At 36.3% G+C, this 13287-nt stretch overlaps 9 protein-coding genes across 9 annotated transcripts; 5 read left to right on the forward strand and 4 right to left on the reverse strand.

The window, feature by feature from the left end:
• Positions 1-129: 129 nt before the first annotated feature.
• Positions 130-1281, reverse strand: PEX32 (Pex32p; the record flags this gene model as incomplete). Its single annotated transcript, XM_022822507.1, has 1 exon — positions 130-1281. One exon carries the CDS (start codon positions 1279-1281, stop codon positions 130-132), a length of 1152 nt encoding a protein of 383 aa, XP_022674322.1.
• Positions 1282-1519: 238 nt separating this feature from the next.
• POP7 (ribonuclease P/MRP protein subunit POP7) lies at positions 1520-1930 on the forward strand (the record flags this gene model as incomplete). The annotated part of the gene is made up of 1 exon (XM_022822508.1): positions 1520-1930. The coding sequence occupies one exon, from the start codon at positions 1520-1522 to the stop codon at positions 1928-1930; it is 411 nt and encodes a 136-aa protein (XP_022674323.1).
• Positions 1931-1935: 5 nt separating this feature from the next.
• Positions 1936-2532, reverse strand: KLMA_10817 (uncharacterized protein; the record flags this gene model as incomplete). Its single annotated transcript, XM_022822509.1, has 1 exon — positions 1936-2532. The coding sequence occupies one exon, from the start codon at positions 2530-2532 to the stop codon at positions 1936-1938; it is 597 nt and encodes a 198-aa protein (XP_022674324.1).
• A 209-nt stretch (positions 2533-2741) lies between these two features.
• On the reverse strand, positions 2742-3374 carry DAL3 (ureidoglycolate hydrolase; the record flags this gene model as incomplete). Its single annotated transcript, XM_022822510.1, has 1 exon — positions 2742-3374. The coding sequence occupies one exon, from the start codon at positions 3372-3374 to the stop codon at positions 2742-2744; it is 633 nt and encodes a 210-aa protein (XP_022674325.1).
• Positions 3375-3909: 535 nt separating this feature from the next.
• Positions 3910-5238, forward strand: TYR1 (prephenate dehydrogenase (NADP(+)); the record flags this gene model as incomplete). Its single annotated transcript, XM_022822511.1, has 1 exon — positions 3910-5238. One exon carries the CDS (start codon positions 3910-3912, stop codon positions 5236-5238), a length of 1329 nt encoding a protein of 442 aa, XP_022674326.1.
• Positions 5239-5600: 362 nt separating this feature from the next.
• On the reverse strand, positions 5601-6344 carry UBS1 (Ubs1p; the record flags this gene model as incomplete). The annotated part of the gene is made up of 1 exon (XM_022822512.1): positions 5601-6344. The coding sequence occupies one exon, from the start codon at positions 6342-6344 to the stop codon at positions 5601-5603; it is 744 nt and encodes a 247-aa protein (XP_022674327.1).
• A 575-nt stretch (positions 6345-6919) lies between these two features.
• ARL1 (Arf family GTPase ARL1) lies at positions 6920-7471 on the forward strand (the record flags this gene model as incomplete). The annotated part of the gene is made up of 1 exon (XM_022822513.1): positions 6920-7471. The coding sequence occupies one exon, from the start codon at positions 6920-6922 to the stop codon at positions 7469-7471; it is 552 nt and encodes a 183-aa protein (XP_022674328.1).
• A 604-nt stretch (positions 7472-8075) lies between these two features.
• Positions 8076-9887, forward strand: CQD1 (Cqd1p; the record flags this gene model as incomplete). Its single annotated transcript, XM_022822515.1, has 1 exon — positions 8076-9887. The coding sequence occupies one exon, from the start codon at positions 8076-8078 to the stop codon at positions 9885-9887; it is 1812 nt and encodes a 603-aa protein (XP_022674329.1).
• Positions 9888-11162: 1275 nt separating this feature from the next.
• Positions 11163-13065, forward strand: str3 (Sit1p; the record flags this gene model as incomplete). The annotated part of the gene is made up of 2 exons (XM_022822516.1): positions 11163-12506; positions 12619-13065. The coding sequence occupies 2 exons, from the start codon at positions 11163-11165 to the stop codon at positions 13063-13065; spliced, it is 1791 nt and encodes a 596-aa protein (XP_022674330.1).
• Between the last annotated feature and the right edge of the window lie 222 nt (positions 13066-13287).

Consider the following 13287-nt stretch of genomic DNA (forward strand, 5'->3'; position numbering starts at 1 on the left):
CTTCACTAGCTCTTTCAAGTCAAATTATGTTATCAATACTATGAATACTTTAAGTAGTAGTATTATACATATATGCACCAGGTATACGTTAAGCTAATAACTGCTGATGAGTGATTTGGTCTCATAGCGTTATTGTAATATTTTAAATGCCCTTCGCTTCCAAGTTCTTTTTCTGGTGAAACATGCAATAGAATCATTTGCACCTAGAGAATTCCATTGTGCATCACAATATATCCAATTTTCAGGAAGCCAATTTGCGTCAACCCAAATCCATCCGTTTGTTAATTCTTCTTGAAACTTCCATGGCGAGTTTGTCTCCATTAGTGTAAACGAGTTACAAAAGTGCGAGCGTTCGTATGGTAGAAGTTTTGGGGTCCAGCCCTCTTGCTTCCACTTCCGCTCATTTTCATCGATATTATACTCCACAATCTTGACATGAATGTAATCCGATTCAGGGTCTATAGTGGTTGGGTCTTGTACAATGAGCATTTGCAACTGAACTTGTAGCTCTTGGCCCCTAAGGCCCTGCAAAGATTTTGGAAATGGGATCATTTGACTCTCACTGATTAGCTTATAGTTTTGTGATTTTCCCAAAGTTGGGGAGTTAGAAGTTGCCTCATTATCCCAAATGAAATAATATAAACGCCGTAACCAAAGATTTCTCCAGAATAATTTCATTGTGCTTTGATAATAGACGGAATGGTAAACAGACATGAAGAGAATGCAAAAGGTAACATAAGATCTAGTTCCTAATAATATTGTTAGAGGAACGTGTACTAAAGTTAATAGTATTACTAGTTTGAAAGTCTTCATATTAAATTTATCGAATTTCCGTGATTTCTTTGAACCAAGCACTTCTTCTTGCATTATGTTTACTTTATCCAATACAGATTCCAAAGTGTGTGTTACTTCATCTAAAGTCGGAGCTTCATTCTTGTCCAACTCTCTTAACAAAGTACTGTTATAATAAATGAAGCTCGCGCTTAATAACAAAAAGCACATGTATCCTAACCAAATATCAAAAGCTTTAAAGAGGAGAGATGAATCCTTTGGTAATATCATAGCTACCAAATAGCATGTCATTATAATGTATAGTATTTGTAGCGGTATATCATCCACATGCCACATGAGTTTGTCAAGTAATTGGTCAAATAATAGGAGTAGTGGGTATAGCTTATAAAGACATGATATTGTTATAGGATCAAGATCCCTCGGTTTAAAAAGTGAATTGGGCAGACGAGATTTCGATATGAATCGAACATGAAGTCTTTTTGATCCCATTGTTAGGAAAACTTACGATCTGATTGCCCGAATACGAATACCTTTGTCACTTTTTGTGTAATTGTTCTCCTGTGACTTGTTTGTGTAGTTACAGGCAACACTTAAACTTTTAATATTTCTGACATCAAGATATATACGTGATCTTTCAACATGAACTTTTAGAAAGAATGAAGTAAATTGAAAGGACGGAGCAAGAACAAGAACAAAGGTATTGTATCCAAGTTTAAGTACGGTCGACATGGGTAGTACGCGAAGCCCGAAAGATGTCCGCAGAAAGCTTCCTACGGTAAAGACATTTTCTCATGATAATATTAAAACAACAATATATGTTAAAAGCTCATCGCCATATATATCTATAGTAAAGAGAACCAATAAGTTTCTTCAGGAACTAGGAAAACGAAAAAAAGAGTATGTGACACTATTAGGTATGGGAAAAGCTATTTTTAAGACACTTTCTGTGGCTACACACTTCTCGTCATTGGGTGATTATAAAGTGGATATATTCACAAAGACATTAAATGTTTTAGACGAAGTTTATGCAGACAATGGTAAAGATGAGGATGGGAATGATATCTTATCAGAGGACAGAGAGGTAAGGCTCTCTTCGCGGACCATAAGCGGGGTTGAGGTACGTATTAGCATTATCTAAATCATCTATTTAGAAGGGTGGTCGACGACTTTCGATTTCGACTTTTCAATCATATATTTAAGCTCCTCTAACTCTCGCAGCATCTTATTCTTCTTATTGAAGGGTTCAAATGCAGTGAGAAGTGTTTCAGAAACTTTTAGACAATCTAAATAATCTCTGTTGTAATAAAATTTTTCGGCATATGATATCATTCTCTGTCGATCTTGTTTTAAAGTAAAATTCAGGTTATCGCCTTTCATCAATTTTTCAAAGTCGTTGATCACCAAATGCCCCTCTTCAGTTTTCGTTGGACCCTGCTCTTCTATGAAATACTGTCTAAGCTGTTCCTGATACTCTTCTGCACTTTGTCCTTTTCTTACTTTGGCTTTTCCTGTAGTCTTCCGTACTAAAACTTCTCCAGTAGCATTATCTATTGTGATAGGTTTGGTAGGTTCATGGTTTCTTCGTCCAGGGTTGTATTGAGTGCTGCTATCAATTTCAGAATTGGAATGAGCATTAACTTTTGCCTCTGTTGGGCATGTTCCTTCAGAGATTTTCGAACTGAGAGGACTGATTTGGAAGCTGGAGAACTCTCCTATTAGGTCAGACATTCTCCTCAGCATATATATCTACGCTACCTAAGCTGAACCAAATCTTGTCAATTTCTTGAAACTTGCATTTAGATTTGAAATTATTTGATCATCGTTGCGCTGCGATGCGATGAGCATCTTTATTAAGCATTCATTTTTTTTTTTTTTTTTTTTTTTTTTATACATATATATATTTTTATTATTACTTTTCATTACTATATTGTTTTATATGTGAGTTGATGCTATTGTGATCTGGTAATCAGCCTTAAATATAATTGCTGGTCAAAGAAGCGTTCTTGTAAATCAAACTCTGGTTTTTGTATATCAAATAATTCGTTAATGATAACAGTAAAGTCCAGGTACGGGTGTTCGCCAATTACAATCATAGGAGCATGCCAGACTCCTGCGCCGTAGGTAACTGCTTGATTGGGTTTACATAGAAACGCTTTTAGTGTAAGTAAGTCTGGTTCCCCTTTTTCATTTGGTAATGCAACGACTACTATGTATGCAAATCCCATGGATGTAGACCTCCCCATTGGAATGAAAGTTTGAGAGGAAAATGGGTGCTTTTCAAGCACTTTTAACTCGTGCAAGACTACATTTGTTTCGGAGCTGTCTTGATTGACGCATTCGAAGTTCTTCCTCATATGTTCCTTAGGGAAACATCTGAATAAGTTGCAATTTGGGTTTTTGATCTTGTATTGTTCTGGGAAATTGTTTTGTAAAGAGCTTACTTTTATTAGTTTTATTGCAGTTCCTTGGTTAGCGTTCTTCTGCTCCGAATCTAATTGTTCGACCTCTTCATCTGGAGAGATAATAGATCCATAGTTCTGAAAAGCTTTAATATTCAAAGGTGTCAGAGGGATAAATGACATGATGTTTAGGTATGGGATTGTGAACTGAGTCTGTAGTCCCTTGATCTAAATTGTTTCTACTTTTGAATTCTGAAATCATTACCAAATATACTGGCCTTATATTTCAAAACTTCTTATTGCGGCTTATCTTAAGACAATTTATTGTTAATATTTAGAAGCAGAATGGTTTCGGACATTTCCGTTCTCTACAAAAAATTATCCTAATACACGCAGATAGCTATACCCAGTTTGCTTAACTGCATATATGAGATAAGTCATCCTGAAATGAGGATATTGAATATTTGAATCGGTTCCCTCCTGATCTTTGAATTACTTTGTTTTCCTCTCTCAGTTTTATTGTTGATGTTACTCTTGACTCTTTTTTCTTGTTTACAGGTAAAGTGATCATTTAGAAAGTAGTAGATATGCTTTAGAAAGGCATAAAACTTAAGAACTGTTGGAATCTAATAAGAACCGGGATTCTAAATAACAGTTGATTTCCAAACCTAAAGGAAACTACGGAACCTCGTATAACAATACTACTTTATTCAGCACAATGATTGCAACTGAGGAACAGATATCTCGGTGGAAAGAAGAGAAAATCATTGGTATCATCGGCTTAGGTGATATGGGCTTGTTGTATGCCAATAGATTCTCCAATGCTGGTTGGAAGGTGGTTTGCTGCGATAGAGAAGATTATTATGATGACTTGAAAGTCAAATATGCGGGGGAAAGATTCACAGTTCTCAAGAACGGAACCTTAGTGTCCAGATGTAGTGATTATATTATTTATTCGGTCGAAGCTGAGAACATTGGAGCTATCGTAAAATTATATGCGGGATCTACCAAAGTAGGAGCCATTGTTGGTGGTCAGACCAGTTGTAAGAATGCAGAGATTAAAGCTTTTGAAGAATATTTGCCCCCTGATTGTGAGATCATATCGGTTCATTCGCTACATGGTCCAAAGGTTAACACAGAAGGTCAGCCATTGGTTTTGATTAACCATAGAACAAAAAGTCAGGAATCATTTGATTTCGTCGAATCATTGATGTCTTGTTTGAAGAGCAAGCACGTTTATCTATCATATGAGGAGCATGACAGAATAACAGCCGATACACAGGCAGTGACACATGCGGCCTTTTTGAGTATGGGTGTTGCCTGGTACCAAAAGCAAATATATCCATGGTCGCTGGGTGTAAACAAATGGCAAGGTAGTTTGGAGAACGTGAAAGTAAATATATCCCTTAGAATCTACTCCAATAAATGGCATGTATATGCTGGGTTGGCTATTACAAACCCAGCAGCTCATAAGCAGATAACTCAATATGCAAAAAGTGCTACAGAGCTCTTCACATTATTCGTAGAGGGAAAAAAAGATGAGTTGACTGAAAGACTTTCCGTAGCTAAACAATTCGTGTTTGGGAATCATAACGGCAAGCTACTTCTACATGATTTAGCCTTAGATGGATACTCTCTATCGAAACATAAGAAAGGTGTCGATGATGAAATTATTCCAAACTCCCACTTGTCTCTTCTGGCTATCGTAGATAGTTGGTACCAACTTGGAATTGACCCGTATGATCATATGATATGCAGTACCCCGCTATTCAGAATATTCCTTGGTGTTAGCGAGTATCTTTTCCTCAGCGAAGGTCTATTGGAACAAACTATCGAGGCAGCTATTAACGTAACGGAATTCAGGGCCGATGATATGGAATTTGTTATCGCCGCTAGGTCATGGTCTAATATTGTTTCATTTGGGAACTTTGATTTATACAAAAGGCAATTTGAAGAAGTGCAAAGATTCTTTACTCCAATGTTTCCTGAAGCAAATGCCATTGGTAATGAAATGATCAAGACGATACTTCAACATTCCAAGGATTAGAGATACTAATAAGTTTTCACTATTCGAAATATACTCTGTATATAACTATATATAATTATACGCATATAAAATGGAAGAGCGCGCGGCTATGATTAGGAAAACAGCAATCTTGAAGTGAAGAAGATGTATGAGAAGTTTTGTATTTTCCGATTTACCCAAAACCTAATAAATGCAGTTGTGATGTCAACAATAACAATTGGCAGCTATCGTCACAATCTTTACAAGAATAGAAATATTGATAATTTTCGAGAATTGAAGTCTTAATGTACAACTCGATCTTAGAGTTTTTGCAGTAATGATGATAATGATGTTTTTATCATTGAATTCTAAAGATGCAATCTATGATGCAATGATTTAAGCTTTCAAATTTTACGTTTCCTATCTTCTAGATTGTAACAATTTTCAAAGTTTTCAAGAGCGTTGTCATTTGGTTCAGGAACGGGGTTGACGTTTATATACGAACTAACACCGATTCGTTGCCTTTTAGTCATAAATAGCTGTTCCGTACAGCCTTCCTGTGAGTTCATATTCATAATGGGTTGTTCTGTGGTGGTATTGACAAAGCGTGAGTTTTCAGCGTTACTCTTCGAGTTAGGTCCGTTTTTTTTAATGCTAATAGTTTGTGATTGAACATAGTCATTTACGAGTTCTGCATCCATTTGGGTTACAGAAAAGGTAGAAAACAATGTTGGGAAATTGTGTTTGAAATCTTTGATCATGAGACGATTCCATGCTAATGCCAACCTTCTGTGAGAGTCCAAAATACCGCTGCACCGTTCAAATATTGAAGATAGTAGGTGCTCATAAAATGAAACTAGCCCATAGTTAAGCAGAACTGGAGATAAGTGGTTCAAACAAATAGCCTTGTTTATTGGTATGCAAGGGTTTGGAGTCAAACAGCTTAATAAAATTATTGGTTCATATTCACTTGTTTGTTTATGACTAATAAAAACAACACAATAGAGCTCCAAGTCCCATCTTTCATCGTGCAACACCATATTCCAGAATTGTAAATTCGATTCTTGTGGTTTGATACAATATTGAGAACATTTGTCATGCGAAAGCCGTCTCCACTCTCTGAGCAACTTTCTGTATAACTGATGCATTATGTCTAATGTGTACTTTATGGGTTCGGAACTCTAAAGCAAAAAGACCGATGAAGGCGATTAGATGGATTAACCTTAAAAAGAAAACTTGAATAAAGGAACACTTGCTCTGAGATGTTCTTTATACCGCTTGTATCACCAATCAACTGCTTCCTTTGTGGAAATGAAAGCTAAACGCTCTATTTTGGTTACTGTTATATTCTGCTTTCTTAACTTTTTTCTCAGTAAAAGGGAAAACGATCAGAATCATATTACCCGGCCTTGACTGGACGGAAAGTATTATCTGTTATTTCTATAAAGCACGAATTTGTAAAGATGAAATCTAATGTGCATTTATAATGGATGAATGCTATTTCACGAATTTTAAAGCATTGTTACAACGGGCTGAAGGCATTGTGAATCTCGGGAGAAGTTCCAACAGGAGTTATTGTGAGGAATTGAGTGTTATTCCGTTAAACTGTTATTTGAGTTGTGTTTGAGCTTTTTCATATATTAAAGCATCTATCATCACTAATTAAAACAGGCTAAGGCGGTTCATTAAAACTAAGTTTCAGCATACTTTGATTTGATTTAAGATGGGTAACTTTTTCAGTTCTATGTTCGATAGACTATGGGGTGTGGATAAAGAGTTGCGTATACTTATTTTGGGTCTCGATGGTGCTGGTAAAACTACCATATTGTACCGTTTGCAGATAGGAGAGGTGATAACGACAAAGCCAACAATTGGTTTTAACGTGGAGACCTTAAATTACAAAAATTTAAAGCTAAACGTCTGGGATCTTGGTGGACAGACTTCTATTAGACCTTACTGGCGTTGCTACTACGCAAACACAGCAGCAGTTATTTTTGTTGTTGATTCAACAGACAAAGATCGTATGAATATAGCTTCAAAGGAATTGCACTTAATGCTACAAGAAGAAGAGCTACAAGATTCAGCACTACTTGTTTTTGCAAACAAACAAGATCAGCCGGGGGCACTGAGCGCTTCTGAAGTTTCAAAGGAATTGAATTTGGCCGAACTAAAAGATAGAAGTTGGAGTATAGTTGCTTCCAGCGCTATCAAGGGTGAGGGTATTACCGAAGGTTTAGATTGGTTGATTGATGTTATAAAGGAGGAGCAGATGTAAACAAGCCTTATACTTCTCTTTTCACGATAACAGAGAAAGTAGAAAATGTCAATAATATTGAAATAATTTTTGCTGTAATGAATGGATTTCAACTCTAAACTTCAAAATGTTTAAGGAAGCACCTGATCTATCATTTCGAATATTATTCTATTTCTGCTTTTACCCCATGCATTTCACTTCTATTCTCTAACTCCGGTTTTCCTGACGTTGTTTGATATCTTACAATTATCGTGTATCCAAACATAACAATATATATATAATGATATATAGTTGTATCCTAAATAATGATTCAAATTCCAATTCAAGTAAAAATCATTCTTGCTCTGTCGAGCGTTTAAAAATGTACTTCACAACTTCTTTGGCATGTTCTCATACGTCATTTTATACTTATTTCCATTTGTAGGCTCTTTCTCTCTCTATATATATAGCAATATAGCAATATATATTTGTTACATGAGAATAATATAAAAACCTTAAACTTGTAATTTGAAGAATTGAAAATCAACGAAGAGATAGAGTATTCAACTACACATTACAGAGCAATTCCGATATCCAGGAGCTTTCCCACTGTTGCAAATCCTACCTGTTAAAAGGTCCATTTTCAATGAAATTTTATTACAGTGCCTTCCGATCTAGGGTGAATACCAGATTCATATTCTCCAGAACCTTTAAGTATTCACCTTTGATTCTTTTACCTCCGGTCGTATCTCTTTCCATGCAATGGTACAAAGATCCTCTACTTAATAACTGGCAACCACTTTCGCCCGACGGAAAGGGCGATACATTTGAGATGAAACTCTATCTGTCATCCCAAAAGCAACTCGAGGAAGATGCCAAGCAACAGCGTGAAAAATCAATCCGCTCTGGAATACTTCCTAGCATGTTCAAAAAAGTACTATATCAAATTAATGATACCATAATAGAGCCAATTCGTATTTTTGTTCGTTTCTTAGAACTCTCTGCTATCTTTATACCGTTACTTCTAGTTTATCCAATCTCATGGTTAGGGCATCATAAGAGGATACAGATGAATCCAGACCGAGTAATTCAAGAAAAGTCAGGATCTTTACTATGGTATAAACTACTACGGAAAGCATTGGAATTGGCAGGACCAACTTTCATCAAATTAGGACAATGGGCAGGGTCTCGTACGGATATTTTCTCTGAAGGATTATGTGCAGAATTGGGTGAACTACATAGTAATGCTCGTCCGCATTCTTTAGAATACACCAAGAAAGCCATTGTTAGTTCTTTAGAAGATAAGTACCAATTTGATGAAATATTTGATGAATTTAACGAAACACCGGTTGGTTGTGGGGCAATAGCACAGGTTTATGTTGGGAAACTCTCTGAACGTATTATAAAAGACTATAATACTGGTACTGAAAATAGGTATTTTGCAGTTAAAGTTGTGCATCCTGGTGTTCCAAAAAAGATAGATAGGGACTTGAGAATCATGTACTTTTTTTCCAATGTAATTGATTCACTGCCGACCATGGAATGGCTTTCACTTCCAAATGAAGTTGAACAATTCTCTATATTGATGAAATTGCAACTTGACTTAAGAATAGAATGCAAAAACTTGGAGAAGTTCAACACGAATTTTAAAAGTAATCCAAGGATTAGATTTCCAGTAGGTTCCATGGGGTTGTCTTCAAGATATGTTCTCTTCGAAGAATATATTCATGGTTTTCCAATGGAAGAATTCTTAGCTGTAAAAGACGGTCTAAAAAGGGTTGATCTCTGTAAAAAGGTTAGTAATCCCTTCATTGAAGCTTTTTTGAAAATGTTGATTCTTGACGATTTTATTCATGCCGACCTTCATCCCGGAAATGTTATGATTAGGTTTATGAAATTAAATGAATACGAAACGGAAGTTGTTTCCAGTGAATCGCAAATGTTCCGTATTGTTAATAAACTAAAAACTCTGGCCAAAACCCATGACCCTGAGTTCATTCCAGAATTAAAACGAGTCTTGGAAGATTATGAACCGCAAATCTGTTTGATTGATACAGGCCTTGTCACAGAGTTGAATGATCGTAATAGGGTAAACTTTATTGCGCTTTTCAATGCATTGGCTAGATTTGACGGGTACCATGCTGGTGAGTTAATGATCGAACGATCACGCACACCAGAAACCGCAATAGATAAGGATTTATTTGCGTTAAAAGTGGAACGGTTGGTCAGTAACGTCAAGAAACAAACATTTACCTTGGGGACAGTTTCGATTGGACAGCTTTTGGATAAAATGCTAAGTATGGTTAGACAACATCACGTCAGAATGGAAGGCGATTTTGTATCGGTGATTGTGGCTATTCTATTGCTCGAAGGAATTGGTAGACAGCTAGATCCTGAAATGGATCTTTTTGCAAGGTTCGTATTTTTTGTTTTAATTAATGGATTTCAATCACCCTAGAAAAAATAGGACAACTACTAACATTGTAACGACTAATACACAAAATAACAAGATAAAGCGTACACTATCATTCATGATTGCTGATAGCTGCGTTTCATTTTTGTCATATTTTGTGTTGTAAGAAATATTGAACAGTTCTTTGCCATTTTTACGCCGATTTGGAATGAATAGGACGAATGATTTCTACGGAAGTGATTCTAGCTTACTACACGATGTCAGTTCATTATCAATGTTGAAAATATGGTTAGGCTTGGAAATTCGGCAATTGATGAGTTTTTCTGCCAAGCAAATATATGAATTGGTAAAAACTGATCAATTGTGCCCGAATTACTGATTTTCAGAATTGCTCTAAAGAAATCTTACAATGGCATCTAGTATATATCAATATTAACTAGCTTAATCCCATACTCTATTCTTATTATAGTATACAAGACCTTTCGACGTTCTGAGGTCGCCATTGAAAGGATTTATGCTTTGTATGTAGAGTAAAAAAGTGCACATAGACGAAACAGTACTTTCGCTGTTTAGTTTACGCCCACCTTCAAACACAACTTAAAGGCAAAAGAAACAAGTGTTAATCACTGTAATGCTGCACGCTCTGTATATTATGATTTATAGTACAAAAATAGGTGTTGTACTGTAACTTCTGCATAAAAATGGGTGCGCATATTTTAAAGAAATGTTTACATGAAAACACAATACTAACGTCGAAAAAAAAAGGTTTTTTATACGACCCGTGCAGTTTCTCTAAGAAACAGGATTTTGGAGTTTAACCTGAGATCTCTGTAAAGGGTGCAAAACTGTCGTCAGTCAAGATGATTGAATCCTCACCGCATTATACGCGCCAGTGTGTTCCACTTATTAATTTGTTTTACTCCGCGGACATTAAAGGATATTAGCTTACAAACCTTCTTTCTTTCTAACCTAGCTGCATGTATGAACTACAGAAGGTAAAATTACTTTGCATAACGTAAGGAAATCAGACCCAAGATAGTATCTACAATATGAATAATTAATGACTATGAGTTTGTAACTTGTAACTCGGTATTAAGATCTGACTGTGTTATATATATAGAATCATTTTCCTTTGTAATGTCTTAAACAAGTGCTCCGAAATCATTCAAATTGTACTATGTTTGATAAACGTTTGCAGCTCACATAGCCTCAGCATTAGAGATAAAAGATTTCGCAATCTTTTAATCGATAGAGTCATTGCTGGTTCGAAATTATTATTTGTAGCAACATCCTTAGTTCTAGAGTAGTGATTTATTTCAAATGGTATCTTTGAAGTTCCGAAGAGACGTTAAGGCAAAAGCCGAACAAAATGGTCAACAATTAACTGAAATTGAGGTGAGTAAAGGCGGTGAAAAGATCTTGAATGAGAGCTCTTCGATAGCGTCAAAAAGTGAAGACAGTGAGGAGATTACCAAGACTCGGGGTGTTACCAGAATTGAGGCGGTTAAAAAACATATGACAGGTAAATTCTTCTGGTTATTTGTCGTTTCCATCAATATAACATCTTGGGTTTTGGCATTAGACTCTTCTACTACTTCAAGTTATCAACCATATGCGACATCTAGTTTTGATAGGCATTCAATGTTGTCAACATTATCCATTGCAAATTCAGTTATCGGAGCAGTATGCCAACCGTTTATCGCTAAGATATCGGATCTAACTTCCAGACCAGTCACATATGCAGTTGTTTTGGTAATGTACATTATAGGATTTGTTGTCACCGCATGTTCTCCAACAATTTCGGCCTATGTTATTGGTTCGGTCTTCATTACTATTGGCCAAAATGGTTTAAATTTACTAAATTCTATTGTTATAGCTGATATGACCGATTTAAAATGGAGAGCTCTGTTCACTTCTCTATTGTCTGTCCCATATTTAGTAACTACATGGGTATCAGGTTACATCACACAAGATATCATTGATAGCAATTGGAGGTGGGGATATGGTATGTTTGCAATCATTACTCCTGTTGCTTTGACTCCAGCGATCCTTTTAGTATCATACTTAGATCGTGAGGCAAATAAGAGAGGAGAAATTCCGGTAGGTACAGACCCACTAGCACAAAGCAAGAAACATATTGAGGAAGAAGGTGTCAAAGGTTTCAAAGCTAAGTTGGTGTTGCTGAAATCAGCCCTAATTGAAATAGATGCATTTGGATTAATATTACTGGGTTTTGCCTTTTCGTTGATCTTGCTTCCATGTTCTCTATATCCATATGCCAAGGAAGGTTGGAGCAATCCAAGTATGATTGCAATGGAGGTAGTTGGGGGTATTCTCTTAATATGTTACGCCATTTTTGAGATCTGGATTGCGCCCTTCCCGCTTCTACCAAAAAGGGTCTTAATGAACAGAACATTTATATGCTGTGTTATAATTGATTTCATTTATGAAATGGCAGGGTACTTCCCATTGTTATATTTTACCTCATACACTCGGGTAGCATTAAACTTATCGATTCAACATTGGACTTATCTATCTAATATCACTACTATGGGTCTTTGCTTTTTTGGGGTGTTCTGGGGTGTCTTGTTTAGAATTTTCCGCCGTTACAAAGTTTTCCAAGTCGGTGGTACTGGGATTAAACTAATTGGTATGGGTCTGTACGTATACAGTAGTCAACAATAAAGGACCAACCTTGGCAGTTATAGTCATCTCACAAATAGTCACCTCTTTTGGTGATGCTGCCAACGTAATGGGAACTCAGGTTGCAGCTCAGGCAGCTGTCCCACATCAAGATATGGCAGCAACTATCTCTGTTTTATCCCTTTACAGTTCAATTGGTGCTGCTATTGGATCTGCGATTACAACATCTATCTGGACCTCTGAACTTCCCAAGGCTTTACTCAAACACATCCCAGATCCAAAGGTTGCAATGTCTTTCTTCGAAGATATTAGTTTGATTGCAGCAGAGCCTTGGGGGTCAGCTTATAGACTTGGAGCTATTGAAGCCTATCAGGAAGTGTTGTATAAACTGTTCTGTATGGGTGTTGGTGTCAGTTCTATTATGTTAATAACGGCTATGCTTCAAACGAACTATTACCTAGGTGATCAACAGAACTGTATCGAAGGTAAACAGGTGGAAGATTATAAATATAACCCTGATGGCTCCAAGAAGACTTTGTTGGATAGAGTAACTGACTTTTGGAACAAACCAATGTATTAGTTTCGGTGGTGCACATGATGATAACACTCTTCGATGCCAAATCTAGAAGCACAATAAACAAACTGATAGTTAGTTATCCTGGTTCGACCTATATTTTTAGTAGGCTCATCGATGTCATAAACCTCGATTGACCTAGCATTTTGTACTTCCGCCTGCAGTGTGTTTCCAGTCAGGAAAAATTTCTAAGAAACTACTATATTGTATTTTATGATTTTGTTAGGT

This window comes from Kluyveromyces marxianus, chromosome 1 (genome assembly GCF_001417885.1).
Source record: "Kluyveromyces marxianus DMKU3-1042 DNA, complete genome, chromosome 1".
In the NCBI taxonomy this organism is placed as follows: domain Eukaryota; kingdom Fungi; phylum Ascomycota; class Saccharomycetes; order Saccharomycetales; family Saccharomycetaceae; genus Kluyveromyces; species Kluyveromyces marxianus.